The sequence below is a fragment of the Pholcus phalangioides genome, unplaced genomic scaffold, assembly GCF_987345545.1.
Source record: "Pholcus phalangioides strain wild (caught in Gottingen) unplaced genomic scaffold, Ppha-v1.0 ptg000031l_1, whole genome shotgun sequence".
In the NCBI taxonomy this organism is placed as follows: domain Eukaryota; kingdom Metazoa; phylum Arthropoda; class Arachnida; order Araneae; family Pholcidae; genus Pholcus; species Pholcus phalangioides.
This window is the reverse complement of record NW_028301621.1, coordinates 9,421,578-9,444,323: the sequence shown is the minus strand read 5'-3', so window position 1 is coordinate 9,444,323 and position 22,746 is coordinate 9,421,578. Positions and strand designations below refer to the sequence as shown.

Below are 22,746 nucleotides of genomic sequence, written 5' to 3'. Positions count from 1 at the left end.
TCAACCTAAAAAGGTTCACGAATTCTTTATCCGACAGCTCAAACGCATCCATGACGTATCTATTTCAAACCGGAGCACGTGCAGGCATTTGAGAATCGTAATAATCATTTAACAACACGTAAGTCGACGCCATCGCCATTGTTAAGCCTACTGAAATAATTGTCCTTCCGCTGAACGAGAGGTTCCCGGCTCTCGTTCACAATTGTCCCTCCCAGCGATCCGCATTTATCGTTCACGAAGAATATGGTCGCAAAAACTTCCCTTTTATCGCTCATAACGAGAAATCGCTGAGTGAACGATAAAATCGTTACCGGGGACAAGTAGATGGTCGAGCCCCAGGATTACTTTAAATCGTACAGACCGTGGCCCGATAGTGACAATCTTTCTTCTTACATGCACTTACACAAACAAACACTCTAACACTATTCTCAATACTCTGATACCGACACTCTTTACTCCTTCATAGGCCTTCATGGCCAGCTTTTATGCTGACAGTCTACCTCTGATGGCTGGGAATCAGCTACAAATTTAATTCTGGTCTGGTTCCGGACGCCAAATGCTTCCGAAAATTTTCCAGCAAATAATTGTTTTTACTCAATAATTGATTTTCCAGGAATTTTTCATTTCTACCCGGAAAATCAGAGGATGTTTTTACAGTTTTTTTTTTCGTCTTCTTTTTTGCAGGTGCGATGGGTTACATCGTATACATGGATGAATCAGGAGACGCCGAAGGCAACTACACTCTGATTGCCCGTAAACCCGTTCCTGGAGTTGATGGCGAATACGGATTGTATCCAGTGGGAGTGTTCCAACTTCATGAGAATCGATCTGCTGTTCCGGTTCGAATATACATTCTTCGTTTTTCTTTAAAATATTCGTATCCAAACCCCGAACTCCCCATTCCGATTGATTAGCGCAGTTACTTCTCCACGCTAGCCATAAAATTGAAACATTTCCTTGAACGTTACCTTCTGGTATTGGCTATTAACTGTGTAATTGGACTTCGTGGGCAAAAAAATGATGCTGGTACGACAAAAATTATCACATAAATTTACCGTGTGAAAAATTTACAGCGGAACCATGTGTGTTGCCGAGTTTCCAAGAAAATTTTTTCGTGAATCCTTACTGCCGAATTAAAAAAAATCAACCGTGGAACCATACCGCCGAATACTAGAAAATTTACCGTGGGATCTTCACTGAAAATTCTGTAAACTTTACCGCAAAACACCATTGCCGAATAAAAATCGGCGCCTCCCAGGTTTTCTTCAGTTACTGGGAGGATTGGAAAAGGGACAAACCGTCATAAAGGAATAAACTGCTATAATGGCAGCAATAAAGATCTGACAAACCATTGTAAAGGCATATATACAGGGGTTGGACAAAATAATATGCACACATGTGAAATGAAACGAAGTCTTTATTAATAGGCTGTTGCCCCTCCTTTTCCATTAATTACAGCTTGTATCCGTCGTGGGATGGACAAATACAAGTCATGCACAACAGTCACGGGGATACGTAGCCACTCCTCCTGCAAAAAGGCCACTAATTCAGAACGTGTCTTTGGAGGTGGGAAACCTACTGCACATTTTGGCCTGCAAAATACCCCACAAAGGTTCAATTATATTAAGATAAGGGGATCGAGCGGGCCACACGAGGTGTTGCAGTTCATCATGGTGTTCATCGAGTCAGTCTCTGACAATTCCAGCAGTGTAAACGGGCGAATTACATCTTGGAACACAGGTCGAGCATCGGGTAACTAATGTTGCACCATTGAATGAAGATGGGTGGCCAGAATACTGACATAAACCGCTACATTAACCCGCCCATCCAGGACAACAAGTGGGCCGAGACCACAGTGAGACATCGCGCCCCACAGCATCACTGATCTCCCCTCCATGCTTAACAGTAGCAAGAAGACAATCAGCGTCACAGGCTTGTGCTGGCGTTCTGCAAACGTAAACACGTCCGTTAGTCTGGAATAATGTGAACGACGATTCGTCTGACCAGATGATATTCTCCCATTGTTGTGTCCAATTCTTATGTTCCTGACACCATGTTCGTCGTTTCAAGTCATTCCATGGTGTCACCAATGATTTTGGAACAGTCGCTCTACCTTGTATGTTTGCTGCATGCAGTTCACTGCGGATAGTTTTTTGTAGATGTGTGTTCATCTCAGATGTTATCTAGGATGCTGTTGTCTTGTGCTTTCTGGCCACACACACACACAATCCGCTTCAAAACCCTTCTGGGTCACTATCAGCCATCTTCGATTTTGGGCCACTGTTATGCTTGGTAGATGATGTCTTTCCCTGTTTGCTATAGGCTGTCATTACCGTCGACACAGCATTTCTCCGGACACCAGCAAGGGTGGCTGTTTTCATTACTGTGGCCCCGTCAAGACGGCTCCAAAAATCATGCCTCTTTCGAAATCTGTGAGGTCATCCATAACGAAGTTTTAACGCCCCAATGTACATCGCATCCGAACGCTATCACTGCTACGACTAGACTGATGTGTGCACATTATCGCCCAGTAAGTGGAACTCTTCCACACTAGAGGGCGGACGTATACGACGAGTGTTGTTTTTTGCACAGGTGTTCACATTATTTTGTCCATCCCCTGTACTGAAACGCATTGTTAGGGAACCACGGTAACCAAAGTAAACATTTCGAAAGTGACTGTTGGGACCCAAGAACCATTGTTGCCCGACGGTTTTTCGCCCATTTCGGGCATTTGTCCAGCTCTAACGAACTTTTAAAGTAGCCTACAGATCAACCCCGGTCCTGTTTGGTAGATATGCAAAATTTGGCTTGATCGGTCTAAAACTAGATTTGTATAAAAAGAACGAAAACAAACAAACATACATATATACTTTTACATTTATATACAAGATATTAAAAAAAACTTGATTATCTTTTGAATTCGATATCGCCTAATTAAAACTGAAACAAGCGTTCCGAAAAGAGCTTTCGGGACAGCACATTTGCTGACAAAGAAACCGGGACATATGGTCAGCTTATGTGGGTCATGGACCATGGCGGGGTCGCCGATAAAATTGGTCAAAAGGAAATCGCGCTTCAAAAAGTTCTATCCTAGAACTAGATCGCCACTATCCTAGATAATGCAAATTAATTTCATAGGTTCAGCAATGTAAACAAACATTGATAAACGCCGCTCTATGAACTCCATATTTTCAACGCAAATTCTACTCCATCATCTCTACTTTTTCATCCACTGCGATTATTGATAACGCTTCATTTCCAACCATTGGCGATTTTCCAATTATTTCAGTGATAAATGGCAACTTTGCATTTCTTTGGCGATAACTGGCGCAGTTCTGTTCCTCCTCCCCCCCCCCTTCAGTGCGGGTGGGGGGGGGGATATGAGTGCAGTAGATTTCTTCTTCCGTAATTTTTGAAAAGGGGAAAAAATCTTCCACCCGTGGAAATGTAAATATTTACACAGCGCTTTACAAAGAAAGACGATGAAAGGCAGCAAATGCTCAAGGTGAACGGGAAGGAAGGGAAATCCGTTCCTAGGGTTACAATTAAGCTTCGGGACGATGAGGAAAGAGGTAAAGAAAACAGGGGCAAAAATGAGACTATTTCTCTTCAATAATTTCACCGCGAAGAAAAGAAAAAATCCCTCCTTTTTGTTGCACTTCTCTGTGAAAAACGGTCCGTCTGGTACTGTGAATACTTCGCATACCTTGATATCCTTATGTGAATATTTTCCGCAACCTTTATATTTCATAACAGTTATGTCCCATTGTTTTTCCCAGTAACTATGTTCTTGTCAAAGAATAAAATGGCGAGAACTTCAGCGGAAAGTAGCTCTCAATTGGTTGGTTATTAAACGTGATTTTACTAAGCATAATGCGAACACTCTTAATTCCCTAAGGGAATAAAAAAATACGCTTTCTTAGAAGAGCGTTAGAGGCAACTTAAGCTGTTCGAGATCCGTTTCTTAGATCTTCATAATAAAGTCCTTTGTTCATGCTCAACGTTCTAACGAGATCCGTTTCAAAATCCTTCATAACAATGTATATCCTAAACAAAATTCGAGGATGTTTTCGGTGCTCTCTTTAAGAGGTTTCCCCCACTCGTCTTTAACGAGTGAGCACTACAAAAATTTTGCTTAAGCACACTACTGACAGTTCCATTTGTTTTTGAGCTATTTATAATGTCATCTGCATGTGCTTTCCCGAATTTGAAAATTTTCAAATAGCCAGCGATTTTTATTGGTTTGAAAAAAAGGGATGAAGTAGCGTGTAAATATTGGATGAGTGCCCGATGATGAATTTTTGGGCTAGCATTTCTTTGCGACTAGATTATCTTATCTTCTATTATTATCTATGATTTAGAGAGAGATATAGATGGCTTTTCCTCAGCTCGAGATATCAAGGAAACAGTTATTTTCTGGATATTATGCTGAGGTGAACTCGGAAAGAAAAGTCATCACGTCTCCGCCGGGACTCGAACCCAGGCCCTCTTGCATACCGGGCAAGTATGCTACCATCAGCATAATATCCGGAAAATAACTGTTTCCTTGATATCTCGAGCTGAGAAAAAGCCATCTATATCTCTCTCTCTAAACCGTCCCACCCGAGGACCATTTCCTGAAGTTGAGAGGCTACTAATGCCTCTACTTCAGCGCCTCACGCCACAGTGCGTAAATAAGGAAGGCAGAGTCATGTCTCCAGTGGTGTAGATGGTAGCATGCTTGCCCGGTATGCAAGAGGGCCTGGGTTCGAGTCCCGGCGGAGACGTGATGACTTTTCTTTCCGAGTTCACCTCATCATAATATCCGGAAAATAACTGTTTCCTTGATTATCTATAATTGTTCATCTTCTTTTTCGCTCGTCCCGCAAATTATTTCTCTTATTTGTTTGGTTTTTTTTTTTTGGTACATCCTCAAGTTATCTCTCCAATATTGTTGCCGGCGAGTGTTCCGCACACGACTTTCAGCACATTCAGAAGTATTTGGACATTCCTTAAAGAGCTTTCTCAGCTCGTCTGACCTCGCCAACTGCTCCAAAATAGCTGCAAACTTTCGTTCAACAGAAAATGTCACTTACTGCCCTCTTTTGGAATTACGTCGGAATTTATTAATATGGGGCCGTTCAAGTATTACGTCAGCAGATTTTTAGCCATTTTTGCCCTCCCCTCCCCCTCCGTTAGCAAAATTTCGTTAGCTCTACCCCCCCCCCCCCCAGTTCTAATGCACATGGAGGTTAGAGACGTACGATTTTGCGGCACAAAAAATATTTTTAAAACAATTCTAACTTCTGAAGAAAATACCTTTATATGCTGTTATTATAATCAATTTCTGTTAATTTCAATGCTATTTTGAAGGGTAAGCACTCAAAATTTTTCTTGAACCCTAGAATGGTACGTAAAAATTCTATGCTAAATAATGCCTTTGCAAAATTACGTCTCTTAGACGTACAGGTATTATTCTAGTAAGAAATTCATTGCCACCCACCGTCTAAGTCATACATGCTGAACCCATAGCCCGCGTTCCAAATTTTGTCCGATGAGTTATCCGATGTGGCCCGCCGACTCAAACCTAATGTTTTAAAAATGAACTAAGCGGCACATTCACGGATCGATTAAGTGACCCGCGGCAAAATTGCAGAGCATTTAAGTGGCCCGTGGCACATTTAGAGGTCCTATAACGTAACATGTAGCACAGTTTTATAGCACATTAGCGGCCCGCAATGCAGGTCTACGACACTCAAGTTAACGGCGGCGCATTCCTAGATTACTTGAGTGATCCGCGGCAGGCATGATTAAGGATCACTTGAGTGACGCGCGGCACAGTTCCATAGCATTTAAGTGGCCCGCGACGCATTTCCAGATCACTTGAAAGATCCGCGGAACATCTGGAGATCACTAAAGTGGCTCTACGGAAGACTTTCAATAGAGAGAATGTTAGCCCCCATATCGATGCTGGCGCAATACTTGAATGGCCTCTACGCGTTCAACTTTTGAAAACTGTGTTTTATATGAATTACTATATATTACTATGGCTCTTACTGTATTATTAGGCTACATGTATTGTGTTGAATATTCTGAATGATAACCATTTTCTTCTTGTTTTCTGAAACCTACAGGTTTTGCAATTCATATCCAGTATCGATTGGGTTGGTGACGGACCTCCATCGGATGAACCGTCTTGTGGATTTCATGGAGAGAAATGCGTTAGTGAGTAGTAATGTTACCAAATACCGCATTTTTCCTAATACACAGCTTCCCCGACTTACGGAATTAAAAATTTCCCGAACCAAAATTATTTTGTGGTGGCCTTGGTAAATCTTAGATTGGCCAAATCAGGGGGGGGGGGGTCTTCGACCTTTCTGACATGGCGGGGCCAAATTAAACTTTCCACTAATCCCGTGGGCCACTCAGTCATACCGTGATATTCTCGGTTTCAAACACTTTTATTTACTCTGAATTCATTCATTTCATTAAATTCAAATATTTATTTATTTGCAAATAAAATCATATTTCATTAATTAATTCTTTTAAATCAATTATTTGTTTCATTAAATCTGAAATTATTTTGTCACTAATTTTAAATTTTCATTAATTATGCAATTGTTTCTTTAAAAACTTAATTTTTTGCGTGAATTATTACTTTTAACAACACTGAAACTGTTCTTGACAATACTGAAATTATTTTCAATAATTCTGAAATTATTTATATCAGTAGTTCTGCAACTGTTTCTTTCAGCAATTCTGCTACTATTTTTTTTTCATTAATTATCAATTTTTATGAATTATGAAAAAAAATTTCGATAATTCTAAAATTTTTCATTAATGCGTGGTTTTTAGCTCCTCTGTAAGTTCTGAAATTATGTTTACCCTTTAGATGCCGAATTAGGCCTCTCGAAATACTATTTATCCTACATGAAATCATAGAACTCAAAAACTGTATTTGCGCAGGGGTCCTCCCCCCCCCCCCCCAAATTCGTTAAGATGGCCCTTTTAAGGCCCTTTTAATGCATTCAACGCACAGAATTACTTCTGAATCTGGAAAGTACCTCATAGTTCTAAATACAGCAGTACAGATTTCAGTGACCTATATATATAGACGTACAGATTCAGAGCTCTTTAGCGATTCTTTTCTTATTTTGGAATTAAATTGCTTTTTTTTATTGAAAAGCTATTTTCTGAAATTGGTCGTTGGGCCACAGCAAAAAGATTGGAGCGGCCGTGGGTTAAAGACCCCTGGCCCGGGTGATATTTTGGAAATGGTAGTAGGGATGATATCTGAGAACGTGTTACGGGATGTTTATTTATTAAATGGATGAAATTTTTTTTTTTATGTATACAGTGTGGAAGCTTGCATCTGGCGTGACCGGAGGATTGGCGATTGTACTGTTAGTCGGAATGCTGGCAGTATATAAGTAAGTACATAAATATATGTATTTTTGTACCTGATCATAAATACGTATGTGCGTCTCTCTATGAAAAAGAAATTTTGCCATGACGAGACTTGACAGCCGATGTTCCCAAATTGTGCTCCGCCAAGTATTTCTTGGTGCTCCGCGAAGAGAAATCGGTGATTAAATGCAAGGAATTTTTTTTTTAATTCGAAATTCCACATGATTGAATGGAGCACGGGGTAAATACGAAACGGCGAATTAGGACCACGGAAACAATACTCTAATTACCGCGAGATGTACATAGTCGAAGGACCACGGGAACTACATTCTATCTATCGCGAGATGTAAATAGAGCAGAAAGGGCATGAGAACAACAATCTGTCGCGAGATTCACAAAGCAGAATGACCACCAGAGCTCTACTCTATCTATCACGAGATTTATGCCGCAGAAAGATGTCGGGAACCACACTATCTATCACAAGATGTAAATAGAGCAGAAGGGGCATGAAGACACTAGTCCATCGCGAGGTGTACATAGCAGCACAGAACCACGAGAAAGGCGTAGTAGCCCTTCCGTAAGGAAGAAATACTCGCCTGAAGTACCAATGTTTAGAGGTGTCACCGAGTTCAAAACCCGATTCTACCTTGCCAGAAACTTTCCTGACACTCCGTGTCAGGAAATCTTCCGTCTGCTTTTAATTCAGATGTTTCTGTAGATACGTTCACTCAGATACGTGGAATTTTTTTTTTTCACTCAGCATCAGGAGGGACAGGGAAACTTTTTTATAATTGGGTTTTTGGGCACACGGAGACGGTATGAAAAAGCAATTTTTTTTTTAATAATTATGTGAGTATCATTATTATGTTCTCTGTTTGGAAGTATGTCTCTAGAACCAACGGTTCGACAGTAAAATGTTATACGCCTCGTTACACATGCACCCTGTATAACGAAATATATATAGCAGAAGGATCTCGAGACCCACACTATAGCGAAATGCTCATATTAGAAGGACCACGGGAACCACACTTTATCTATCGCGAAACGCACATATCAAGACTACGGGCACCACACTATCTGTCGAGAAAGGTATATATATATCAGAAGGACCACGGTAACCACACTTTATCTGTTGAGTAACGCAAGTATCAGATGGATCACGGGATCCAGACTATATTTATCGTGAAATACATATGAGAAGAACCACAAAAACCACACTATCTGTCGGGAAAAAGTACGTATCAGAAGGACCACGGGAACCTAACGCTAGCTCTCGTAAAGCGCACATATCAGAAGGACCGCGGAAACCCCACTAACCGTTAAATATGCAAATCAAAAGGACCACATGAACTAAATGAACTATATCGTCAAATATTCATAGAAGGATCACGGGAAGTACACTCCTATCCGGAAATGTACATATCAGAAGGACCACGGGAACCTCATGCTATCTCTCGTGAAGCGCACATATCGCGAAATAAACGTATCAGAAGGACCACGGGAACTACACTCGTTAAATATGCATATCAGAAGGACCACATGAACTAAATGAACTATATCGTCAAATATGCATATCAGAAGGACCACATGAACTAAATGAACTATATCGTCAAATATGCATATCAGAAGGACCACATGAACTAAATGAACTATATCGTCAAATATGCATATCAGAAGGACCACATGAACTAAATGAACTATATCGTCAAATATTCATATCAGAAGGACCACATGAACTAAATGAACTATATCGTCAAATATGCATATCAGAAGGATCACGGGAAGTACACTCCTATCCGGAAATGTACATATCAGAAGGACCACGGGAACCTCATGCTATCTCTCGTGAAGCGCACATATCGCGAAATATACGTATCAGAAGGACCACGGGAACTACACTCGTTAAATATGCATATCAGAAGGACCACGGGAACTACACTCGTTAAATATGCATATCAGAAGGACCACATGAACTAAATGAACTATATCGTCAAATATTCATATCAGAAGGACCACATGAACTAAATGAACTATATCGTCAAATATGCATATCAGAAGGACCACATGAACTAAATGAACTATATCGTCAAATATGCATATCAGAAGGACCACATGAACTAAATGAACTATATCGTTAAATATGCAGATCAGAAGGACCACATGAACTAAATGAACTATATCATTAAATATGCATATCAGAAGGACCACATGAACTAAATGAACTATATCGTCAAATATGCATATCAGAAGGACCACATGAACTAAATGAACTATATCGTCAAATATGCATATCAGAAGGACCACATGAACTAAATGAACTATATCGTCAAATATGCATATCAGAAGGACCACATGAACTAAATGAACTATATCGTCAAATATGCATATCAGAAGGACCACATGAACTAAATGAACTATATCGTCAAATATTCATATCAGAAGGACCACATGAACTAAATGAACTATATCGTCAAATATTCCTATCAGAAGGATCACGGGAAGTACACTCCTATCCGGAAATGTACATATCAGAAGGACCACGGGAACCTCATGCTATCTCTCGTGAAGCGCACATATCGCGAAATATACGTATCAGAAGGACCACGGGAACTACACTCGTTAAATATGCATATCAGAAGTACCACATGAACTAAATGAACTATATCGTCAAATATGCATATCAGAAGGACCACATGAACTAAATGAACTATATCGTCAAATATGCATATCAGAAGGACCACATGAACTAAATGAACTATATCGTCAAATATTCATATCAGAAGGACCACATGAACTAAATGAACTATATCGTCAAATATGCATATCAGAAGGACCACATGAACTAAATGAACTATATCGTCAAATATGCATATCAGAAGGACCACATGAACTAAATGAACTATATCGTCAAATATGCATATCAGAAGGACCACATGAACTAAATGAACTATATCGTCAAATATGCATATCAGAAGGACCACATGAACTAAATGAACTATATCGTCAAATATTCATATCAGAAGGACCAGATGAACTAAATGAACTATATCGTCAAATATGCATATCAGAAGGACCACATGAACTAAATGAACTATATCGTCAAATATGCATATCAGAAGGACCACATGAACTAAATGAACTATATCGTCAAATATTCATATCAGAAGGACCACATGAACTAAATGAACTATATCGTCAAATATGCATATCAGAAGGATCACGGGAAGTACACTCCTATCCGGAAATGTACATATCAGAAGGACCACGGGAACCTCATGCTATCTCTCGTGAAGCGCACATATCGCGAAATATACGTATCAGAAGGACCACGGGAACTACACTCGTTAAATATGCATATCAGAAGGACCACATGAACTAAATGAACTATATCGTCAAATATTCATATCAGAAGGACCACATGAACTAAATGAACTATATCGTCAAATATTCATATCAGAAGGACCACATGAACTAAATGAACTATATCGTCAAATATGCATATCAGAAGGACCACATGAACTAAATGAACTATATCGTTAAATATGCAGATCAGAAGGACCACATGAACTAAATGAACTATATCATTAAATATGCAAATCAAAAGGACCACATGAACTATATCGTCAAATATGCATATCAGAAGGACCACATGAACTAAATGAACTATATCGTTAAATATGCATATCAGAAGGACCACATGAACTAAATGAACTATATCGTCAAATATTCATATCAGAAGGACCACATGAACTAAATGAACTATATCGTCAAATATTCATATCAGAAGGATCACGGGAAGTACACTCCTATCCGGAAATGTACATATCAGAAGGACCACGGGAACCTCATGCTATCTCTCGTGAAGCGCACATATCGCGAAATATACGTATCAGAAGGACCACGGGAACTACACTCGTTAAATATGCATATCAGAAGGACCACATGAACTAAATGAACTATATCGTCAAATATGCATATCAGAAGGACCACATGAACTAAATGAACTATATCGTCAAATATGCATATCAGAAGGACCACATGAACTAAATGAACTATATCGTCAAATATGCATATCAGAAGGACCACATGAACTAAATGAACTATATCGTCAAATATTCATATGAGAAGGACCACATGCACTAAATGAACTATATCGTCAAATATGCATATCAGAAGGACCACATGAACTAAATGAACTATATCGTCAAATATTCATATCAGAAGGGCCACATGAACTAAATGAACTATATCGTCAAATATGCATATCAGAAGGGCCACATGAACTAAATGAACTATATCGTCAAATATTCATATCAGAAGGACCACATGAACTAAATGAACTATATCGTCAAATATGCATATCAGAAGGACCACATGAACTAAATGAACTATATCGTCAAATATGCATATCAGAAGGACCACATGAACTAAATGAACTATATCGTCAAATATGCATATCAGAAGGACCACATGAACTAAATGAACTATATCGTCAAATATGCATATCAGAAGGACCACATGAACTAAATGAACTATATCGTTAAATATGCATATCAGAAGGACCGCGGAAACCCCACTAACCGTTAAATATGCATATCAGAAGGACCACATGAACTAAATGAACTATATCGTCAAATATTCATATCAGAAGGATCACGGGAAGTACACTCCTATCCGGAAATGTACATATCAGAAGGACCACGGGAACCTCATGCTATCTCTCGTGAAGCGCACATATCGCGAAATATACGTATCAGAAGGACCACGGGAACTACACTCGTTAAATATGCATATCAGATGGACCACATGAACTAAATGAACTATTTCGTCAAATGTACATATTAGGACCACGTGAACCACACTTTATCTGTCGCGTATCGCAATTAGCAGATGGACCACGGGAACCAAACTCTATCGCGAAGCGTACATATCAGAAGGATAACGGAAACCACACTCTATCGTCAAATATTCATGTAAGAGGGACCACGGGAATCTCACGCTACCTCTCGTGAAACGCACATATGAGGAGAACCACAGGAACCATACTCTATCGCGAGATTTTTTCGCGCTTAGCTAGTATGCACAATGATCGCATCATGAAAACCTCGTTAAGTGAGATCGCGTAAAGCGAACGATACTCAACACAACAGCGGGGGACATGGGATCAAAATTTCACTGGAGTGAAGGGCCGGAATCAGTATCAAAACCAAGTGCTTCTCGGCAGCAGCAAAGAGGGCTGGTGGTGGAGGAGAGACAGAGAATCGGAATAGATGATGACACGAACTTCGTAAGTAGTTATGGGGTGGTGGTCAATGCAGAGGAGTGTCAGATAGCGCATGAAAGAACGCTAACCGGCTTGTTGATGACGGGCTTTCGTTAATGAAGTTGGTGCTGGGCTGCAAGCCCATCGCTCCTAAGGGTCGGATGGTGTCTTCCAACTCTGCTAAGTAGGACGAAAGTGGCCCTCCTGCCGCAAACGAGAACATAAGTAGGTGACTGTGCTGATAAGCGAACAGTAAAACAAGCGGCTGTCCAAACTCTTGACACTAGAACGAAATTGCAACCCGGCGCATAAGTGTCTGTCCAAGCCCTTAAAACGAAAGTGCAAATGAAAGTGACAATCCAAGTCTTTCAATTTAGGGAGCAACAGTGAAACCGCGATTGCTCCACTCCTGCAGCAAATCATTGGTTACCGTGGGGCTCTGTTACTTGGTATTTGAACGAAACTTCTTTGAATTGTTTCGAGACACCCCACGAAAATGAGAATATTGTTCTAAGCTTTGATAATTCTTTCATTCAAAGCAAAAAAATTGCATTAAAAAAAATCTTTAGACGGATGTTTTCAATGCATGTAAATATAAATCAATTGTTACGCTGTCTCTAAGCGGGAGCTGCTAAAACCTTTCACAGTGCATGTACATGTGCCTTGCGCATGTACGAGATGTTTTACTTTCAGGCCCATTGGACAGTTCGTGTTAAATATAGCAAATCGCGAGATGAAATTCAATTGTGGTAATTTCATCCTTAATGATATTTGAGAGAAATACGAAAATTGAATTACTTTTGCGCATATAAATCGCAATGTGAATCAGCAAAAACTTGCCGTTTTTTTTTCAACCGAAATTCTTGCCGAAATGTCGCAAGTTGGAACTTTCGTTTTTTGAAACTTTTCATTTCAAAGTAATGGCAAGTACTGAGTATTGAGTTTTTACATAACTCATTTTAGCAAGTGAGAAAGTAATAAAAATTGAAAAGTTTAATCATCGACATCTGGATAACATTTTCTTGAAATGTTTCGTTGTAAATTTCTTTCCCAATATTGCAAATTTAACTTTTGCATTTTCATTTATTGGAAACCGTGCAAAACTTATTTTCCCCAATCATTATTGGACTCTTAGGGGCCGTTCAAGTATTACGTCTGCAGATTTTCTGAAGGATGAAAGGACCACGTGAACCACACACTGTCGTGAAATAGGCATATCAGAAGGACCACGGAAACCACACCATATCGGTCGCGTAGCGTTTGTATCAGAAGGACCACGGGAACCTCACTCTATCGGGAAATGTACATATATTAGGACCAGGGCCGCAACTGCTTGGTCACCCGGGGCAAGCGCGCATTTTGACGCCCCCTTGTAATGTTGCAAGAGAGGTTAAAAAGAGTGAAATTTGCGCCCTCTCTAGTCCGATTTGTTTTTTATTCCCCAATCTTTGTATTAATTTGTTTGCTTACTACAAAAATGAAAAACTATCATGAAAAAATAGACAATTTAATTTAATTCACATATACCTTTTCTAGGGAAGTTTTCGGAATCTATTATGGGTGAAACAGACTGGATGCCTGGAGGATTCGGGGTCGGGGGTACGAGGACTGAAAAAGGTTGGCAACCGCTGGTATATATAGGAATAAATATTATCATAAACAATTTCCGAAGTTTTGCAAATTCGCGAAATGTCCAACCATTGCGTGTATCGGCCGGAGAATAGGAGCCAGATAGACTAAAAAAAAGATGGAGGACATCGACCGTATCTGGATCCGGAAATTTTGCCCCCGACACGCCATTTCGCCCCGGAAATTTCGCCCCTGGCATTTTGCCTGCCCTAGCCGTGTGAATGACTGACTGTGTGAGTGACCAAGTGAGTGTGCAATTGACTGTATGAGGAAGTGAGTGACTGTATAGATGACCATGTGAGTGACCGTACGATTGGCCGAGAACGTGACTACATGAGTGACCAAGTGATTGACCGTATGAGTGTGAGAGTGACCGTATGAATGACCAAGTGAGCGACCGTATGAGAATGGGAGTGTGAGTGATGTATGATTGACTGAATGACCATGTGAAAACACCAAGTAAATGGCATAACGCATGACATTTATACAAGGGGTGAAATGTCTAGGGCTGACTGTCAACATGCTTAGTCACTCACGTGGTCACTCATACGGTCGCTCACTTGATCACTTATACGGTCATGTGCTTGATCACTCATAGTCACTTAGTCACTCACGCGGTCATTCATACGGTCAAGGCAGGTGAAACGTACTGGGGACGAAACGTGCTAGGGGCAAAATGTCGGTGCAAAGTTTCCGTAAACCGACCGTACCATATACAATATCAATCATCCAATGCTTTAAGGTGTATTATTAGCCCTTAATAATTAGTTATAATGTCCCAAAACAGGAACTGGGCCTACGAACAAGAGCTCGACAGTTTGATCTGGAAGATAGAATTCAAGGATATCCACATACAAGAGTACTCGTCGCCAACACCGAGTCACACGGCCAGGACTAACCGCGTAAGTATAAATGAATGTGTGTTATATATCACTCATGTATTCTTTAATTTCTTTCGTAACGCGATGCGTCCTCGCGTCGCGAATACCCGGGTTCGATACTCCCCCCTCCCTGTCTCAGGTTTCGAAAGACCGAACCGTTTGCTACCGGAGTCATAGGGTAAAATCATCAACTTTGCCTGATAATTACACTTTTACGTCCGTTAAAAAAACCTAGGCGCATCTTTACGTAGAGCTCCCGGAAACCTCATACTGGCATATTTGTACCAAGTGTGACATTAGTATTATAGCTACAGCCAATCACTGTTCAAAAATTTCTCGTATGATTGCCCTTTTCAGAAGTTAGATGGCAGCATTTCCTACATTCATGTAGGAAAGCGTTAGGATGGGTAAGGTAAAGTAAAGGTAAGGCACCTGGAATACACCGAACGGCCTCATCGTCCTCCATCTTAGAGTGGCCAAACCCGTTTTCTGTTCAAAGTGACGTCTAACCATTAAAAATAACGGCGTCGTAACAAGGTTTGACTGTAGTCATTTAACAGACGTCACACTTAACACAAATATGGCGCATGAACCAGCCTAGGATTTCCAAGAGGTCTAGTAGTGTGGCCATGAAGAGATGGCTTGTGACCTTGCATCCTTGTATGGCCTTCATGACGAAAAGAGAGGGTACATTCCTCAGTAGGATGAAAATAAACATCCTACATGGTTGCTGGTGCGTGCGTGTGCGCGCGCGCGTGTGTGTGTATTTCGTCAACCCCCCGCTCTCCATTTCTACCTACTGAAGAATTAATCCTCTTTTTCGTTGATGAAGTCCTTACAAAGTCAGAAGCCATCTTTCCGTGGTCCCGTGGTTTCTTTTCTCAGGTCCCTAGAACTTACGACGGTCGCTAATATGATGAAGACCAGACCAGCGAAGCATTTATGGTTTTGCCGCCTGTGGGCTACACGAATTTTGCCGCCTTTCTCCTATTCTAGTCTAATTTTCTTGACTACTCTTTCCTCGAATTCGCCACCCTATGCTCACCCTGCGCCACCCCCACCTGCAAGTACACCTGTGTCTCTAAGTTCCTCTTTTGGTCACTCACGTGCTTGCAAACTCTCTAGGTGCCACCCTTTTTCTTACTCACGTGCTTGTAAACTCTCTTGGTGTGTCAATATTTTTGCCCCCTCCCCTTCAAAGGTCGATCCTACGTGCGACCCTGCACGTGACACATGCCCTGTCACCTATACATACCACTTCCCTCAGTACAGGAACACGAACTTTATGACCACATCTACCTAAACGTATGTTCACACACTCTCACCATTCGTTGTTCTTGAGCGATTCGCCGAGCTCCCGTAAGTGAATGGGATGGCAGGTGGATGATATATCGCTATAATTTGCGAGACGAGTAGCAAAAGTCGTACTTTCGGCGATCATCCATAGACGGTTGTCGGTAAATCGAAGAATTCATTACACTTCAATCACTATGAGTTGAGAGAAACTCATAGTTTAAAAAAAAATTAATTGCAGATGGCAGTACTACACATAACAAGAATTACACAGAAACAAATTCACGGGAGGTTCACTATACGTACACACATTCCAACATGTACGAATCCTTAGTAGTTCCGCAGAGGAATATGGACGAGGTGCATGTCTGTTTTAGTAGTAGGTAAATCGAATAGACTTGCGATGCGCCTCTTGGATTGTGTATAGCGAAGGCTTTCTTTCTTTCAAACCGAGCACAACTCTTCAACTCTTGTCTATCACCATCTATGGGCGATTTACTACCTAGTGAATTGTGCTGGAAGTGTAACTGCGTGTGTACCTAACAGTCTGAATCGTACGTAGTGCTGTGTTTGATTTTTCAGTGCCGCCATCTATATTTCAGAAGTGAAGTGAATGATGTTTTATATATCGAAGTAAAGCCTCTTACATGCGGTCACCCCTCTTTTACAGCCGAATAATAATTTTTCCCCTTGTAAGTATAATAAAAGTATGCATTCAAGCACCGCATTAACGATCACTCCTCTTTTACGGACGAAATTTTTTGTCCCGCCGGTGTCCGCAAAAGAGAGGTTCTACTGAATATATATATATATATATATTATAAGCATATATGTGTAGACTACCTTAATCACTACGCGTACGAACTTTTGACAACAAATTTGTATAAACTATTCAACGGATGGGCAATAAACCTGGTAACCTCGTCCTAACCTAACCGCGCGAAAATGAAAGAAAAAAGTATGAAAGGAAAAATTATAATAAATAAATAGATAAAAGAGCTTTTTTCTTTTTAGTAGGCTGACCATATTTCCTCGAGAGAAATACGGGACATCGGGATTCCAAATACGGGAAAATACGGGACATCGCCAATTATCACCAAAACCAAACGAAGTTGCCAAATATTGTTGAAATTACGGAAAAATCACAATGGCGGGAAATGATGCATTACTGCAAATTGCAGTGGATTAAAATGTATTCCACGAAAAAAAAAACGTTTACCAAAGCAAATGTGGGAAATTAATATCCCATATATAGTTGTAACTATCATAAAATAATTTATGAGTTGAAAAATAATCTCAATCTTCGACTTCAATAAAGAATAAAAATTCAAGTTGGCTTCGTGTGAAATACGGGAAAAACCGGGACACTTTTGCCAAAAAGTCGGGACGGCCAAAAAAAGAGAAAATACCGGGACTGTCCCGGGAAATACGGGACGTATGGTCACCCTACTTTTTTTTTTTTTAGTAGGAAGATACACATTATACGTGAGGGGGAAGGGAAATCATTAACAGGAATATAGAAAGGAAGGAAGGAAAGAAAAACAACTTCAATAGATAAGATTACTATAAAGCTTTCCGATAGCGAGGAGAGAGGAAAGAAAACACAGAGAAATTTTAATTTTAATTTATTCCACTGGCTTTTCCACGAAATATTTCATCCCCTGACCGTGAAGGAGGTTAAGGAATCACAGTGTTGCGGGGCCCGCGTCTTCAACTGTTACTAATACACAGCACGTGAAAACTACATACTTCATTATGAATCACCGCGTATGATGTAAGAATTTGTTTCCCCCTAAACTATTGAAGGTCCTTGTGCAATCCTCCCTCCAACTCAAAAGCTACCTTTCCAAAGTTGAATGATGGCAAAAAAAGAACAATTCTTAAGAGATCAAAAACATCTTTATTCTCCCATCTATTTCAAAAATTCCTATTCATCCATAAATGCAGCACCTGATACCCCCCCCCACACACACACACACACACACACACACACACAAACGATCCTTCATTTCGAATTCTCGGGTAATTCAGAACGATTTTCAAATGCTTGAGAGAGAAAAAAAATCTATAAATTGAAGGAGAAGATTCCGAAAAATAGAAGAATTCCAGAAATTTCTATAGAAAGAGGGGGGGGGGGGTTAAAATGTGTATTAAAAGTAAAAGAAGTATATACTAGAGAAAGGCAATCTTATCGCCTCCCATACTGTGTGGGCGAAAATGTTAAAGTACATCATAAGAAACTTAATACATAAAATATACAAGAGAAACTTAAAACGATACACACAAAGATGTTCAATCACTTAAAAACTCTCTCTGTTCCACATTTTTCAAACAAATTCTCTTTCGTAATATTTCCAGCATATTCTTCTTCTTTCTTTATAAGAAACAGGAATCCTGAAATACAAATCTTCTGTTTATCTAGACTGTATAAGTGCAACTACATTCTAACATTATTTACCCTGTAATGTAATATTGCAAATTTTTTTCTATCATTATCTTCCTTTATTATGATCTGCATCTGACAGGAATGTCCTCAAGGATTTTGCGTTGTGAATAGAGAATCCAATCTAGAATATGTATTTAAATATCAACGCTTAAACGAAATATATATATATTGTTGGTATTTTTATGAATTCCGTTTGAAGTCAGAAATGACGTGTCAAGTGTTCCTTTTGAAATTTTTATGAGAGGGTGACATACACATGACGCGCCAACTGCACGAAATAATGCGGAGGATGAAATAAGATTTCTGAGTCGGGATTTATTAGGTTCTAGAAGCTGAGATTTTTCCATACACACAATTGTGTGTATTTATTTACCGTATCTGGAAAGCAATTTATAAAGCTCGAAAATGAACCTTTATCAAAATTAAAGCCCGTATGAGAATCTGGGTTTTATGCTGTCAATCCATGAGGTTCAGATATTCATGATTTATACAAGTGCTCGGCGAATACCCTGAGCGGATTAACAATCTGTCCTTACGATCCACGAACTGTTCGCGGTTACTTTGCGAATCCCTGAATGTCGAAATGTCCTTTGTAGACCCTTAGCCAGCTTCTTTGTAAATTCGTGTTTTGTGCAGTCACTCTATGAATCTGAGTAACCAGATGGCCGAACATTATGCGCAGTATCTCCGCAAATCCATCAGAATCTAGATATGATCCTCGGAGATTGTGTGCAGAATCCAATTCAATCCATGAGTGCCTGGGTAAGATTCTTATACATTGTGTGCAGAGAATCCATGTCAATTCACTGTTGTCTAGATAAAACGCTTCGAAATTAGATGCTGAATTTGTTCCACCCCAATGTCTAGATAAGATCCTCCGGAATCGTGCGCAGAATCTATTCCAATCCATGAATGTCTAAATAAGGGTCTTTGAAATCGTTTGCTCTGTGTATCCAGATAAAATCCTTAGAAAAAACGTATTATGTGCAGAATCTCTGGGAATCCGTGAGCGTTCAATCATTCTTCGGATCCACGTTTCGAAAATTTCATTTGATGACTCCAATAGTGTGTGTGCAGAAATGTCAAAATACATCCGAATAAGAAAAAACGCATACACACAAAGGGTGAAATTGTTCGATCACTTAAAACTCTTCTCTGTTACAGAATTTTCAAACAAAACTGCTTCGTCTATTTTCTAGAATATTTTTTGATGAAACTTTAAACCTTAAACATGTATGGATCTCTTTTGTTTATCTATTCTATGTAAGTACAACTCCATTCTAACATTATTTACCCTGTAATGTAATACTGCAGTTTTGTTTTTGTTTTTTTCTCGTACCTTCCATTATTATGATCTGCATCTGACAAGAATGTCCTAAAGCCTTTTGCGTTGAAGTAGAATCTAATCTAGAACATATACTTAAATATCAACGTGTAAAAGAAATATATATTGTCTGTATTTTTATGCATTCTGTTTGAAGTTAGAAATGTCGTGTCAGATGTCCCTTTTGAAATTGTTATGAGAGGATGATATACACATGACGTCAACTGCACGAAATAATGCGGAGGAGGAAATCGTATTTCCGAGTCAGTATCTATTAGATTCTAGAAGTTGAGACTTTTTTTTTTCCAGGGAAATGAAACGAAATTGTGTCTGTTTATTTTCTCATATCTGAAACGCAATGTATAAAACCCGAAAATGAGAAGTTTTATCAAAAAGCAAGATCTGTGAATATACTTTCTCCGTGCTACCGTTAAAGTCAATCCGCGGGAGTACGAATATTTATGTTCAATGCGAGCGCCCCCACAATCCCCCTGAGTATCTAGTCATAATCTAATAATCTAGTCATTCTAATAATCTGTGCTTAGGATCCGTGAATTGTACGCAATCACCCCGCGAATCGATGACTGTCGAAAGATCCTTTGAAGATTCTTTTCACGCGGTCACGTTCACGAATACAAAGCCACAACCGGCCAAAATGCCCAACGAAGTGGCTGAGAAAAAGATGCCCGTAACAGATATGAATGCCGTTTATATTTCAAAAATACAGCAACCCAATTAAAAATACAATTACAATAACTAGAAACAATATAGACCTATATATTCATGATAAAATATTATACAATGCCCTAAAATATAGTTATGGTTGTCCTACTCTAAGTATGGAGAGCTTCTCGTGTCAATTGTTTTAGAATTTACTACCTCCGGAGGTAAGCTATTCCATTTATTAACAACCATATTAGAGAAAAATTCCCTGCGGCACTATAATCTGAAATTATCCCTTACTAGTCCTGGTGTCCCCTTGTAAAAGCAGTTGTTTCACGGCGTATTAATAATTCATGGTCCATCCTATCCATCTCGTTGGAAATTTTGAACACTTCGATCATATCTCCCCGACACCTGCCGTTCATCAAATGTAAACATCTTCAAAAAATGAAGTCGAAGGAGGATGGCTCGGGATGTTTTCGTTGGTCTCTTGCGTGAGCGAATCCGCTCGTGCTCCTTAGCGGACGGCGGGGGTTTCCAAGGACTTTGGGTGAGTGTGATTTCCGTGAGTCGGAGGCGATGGGGAGGCCTCAATTGGGTTGGGTCCTGTGGCTTACGGACCGGAGATGCCTGCCGGGTGGTGCGCGGCCATCAAGAGAGTTTTTCCAGCATGGCCCAGCCGCTAGGTAATCTGCTTCAAAGCGAGGGCTATGTTTAGTGTTAGTGTTTGTAGTCCTTTGCGTGGGTCGGAGGTCCGGTCGCGCAATGCCGGCCGGCATTCGGCCCGTGATCTTGGTGGCTGGCAGGGCTTTTTCTTTTTTTCCAGCATAGCCCAGCCGCAAGTTAGCCTGCTTATATCCCACAAGGAACAGAGCGGGACCATGTTCGGTGTTTGCATAACTCAAGCCCAATGTGCCGATAAGGACACGCGCAGCTCTTCTCTGCACCCCTTCAACCAAGTCCATGTCCCTTTTGTAGGTATGATCTCCAAAACCTTACAGCGTACTCCATCCAGTCCAGGACGAACTAAAAGCGGACAAAACTCCACGTTAAGAAAGTGGATACTTTGTTATCCACGTTATGATTAACATAATTGTTAACCTACGTTTTGTGCCGTCACTCTATGAATCCGTTATACATATATTCGTTACCACGTTTTATGCAGTTACTCTTCGAATTCCTTCGTGTCTAGCTAAGATTCTTCAAAATTGAGTTCAGAATGTATGCCAATCCATTAGTCTCTGTATAATATCCTTCGAAAGTTTGAAATTTTGCATAGAATTTCTGAGTATTCATGGTCGTATAAACAAGATCATTCGAAATTGTATGCAGAATCTATGATTTATCAACGTGAGATGATTCGATATGATAAATAAAATCTATGCCAATCTATGAGCATCTAGATAAAATTCTTAGAAATTTTGTGCAGTGTCTCCGTTAATCCATGAGTGTCTAGATAAGTTCTTTTGACATTGTATGCTGAATCTGTGCCAATCCATGAGCGTCTAGATAACATGCTTCGAAATCGTGTGCAGAATCTATGACGCTTTGTTGGTGTGTAGATAAGATCCTCCGAAATTTTGTACCGAATCCATGACAATCCACGAGTGTCTAAATCCTTAGAAATTTTGTGCAGTATCTCCGTGAATCCATGAGTGTCTAGATAAGATCCTCCGAAACTGTGTGCACAATTTATGCCAATATCTATGAGTGTCTAGATAAAATCCTTTTACATTTTATGTAGAATCTCTGCGAATCCATGAGAGTTCATAGATGAGATATTTTCGATCCACGTTTCTGCTGTCACTTTCCGGTTCTCTGAGTTTCCAGATAAAAGCATTAGAAGAAACGTATCATGTGC

At 40.0% G+C, this 22,746-nt stretch overlaps 1 protein-coding gene and 1 non-coding gene across 3 annotated transcripts in view; both read left to right on the top strand.

Annotated features, from left to right (window-relative positions):
• LOC149067118 (guanylate cyclase 32E-like) overlaps nt 1-22,746 on the top strand; it is a 294,881-nt gene that overhangs the window by 224,713 nt on the left and 47,422 nt on the right. For both annotated transcript variants that reach the window (XM_089252817.1, XM_089252816.1), the window contains exons 6-9: nt 685-839; nt 6,114-6,204; nt 7,337-7,409; nt 15,066-15,180. In XM_089252817.1, the coding sequence (XP_089108943.1) occupies nt 685-839; nt 6,114-6,204; nt 7,337-7,409; nt 15,066-15,180 (434 nt within the window). The remainder of the gene's footprint in view (nt 1-684; nt 840-6,113; nt 6,205-7,336; nt 7,410-15,065; nt 15,181-22,746) is intronic.
• Nucleotides 4,693-4,766, top strand: TRNAT-GGU (transfer RNA threonine (anticodon GGU)). The gene has a single exon. It is a non-coding gene; the product is annotated as a tRNA-Thr (tRNA).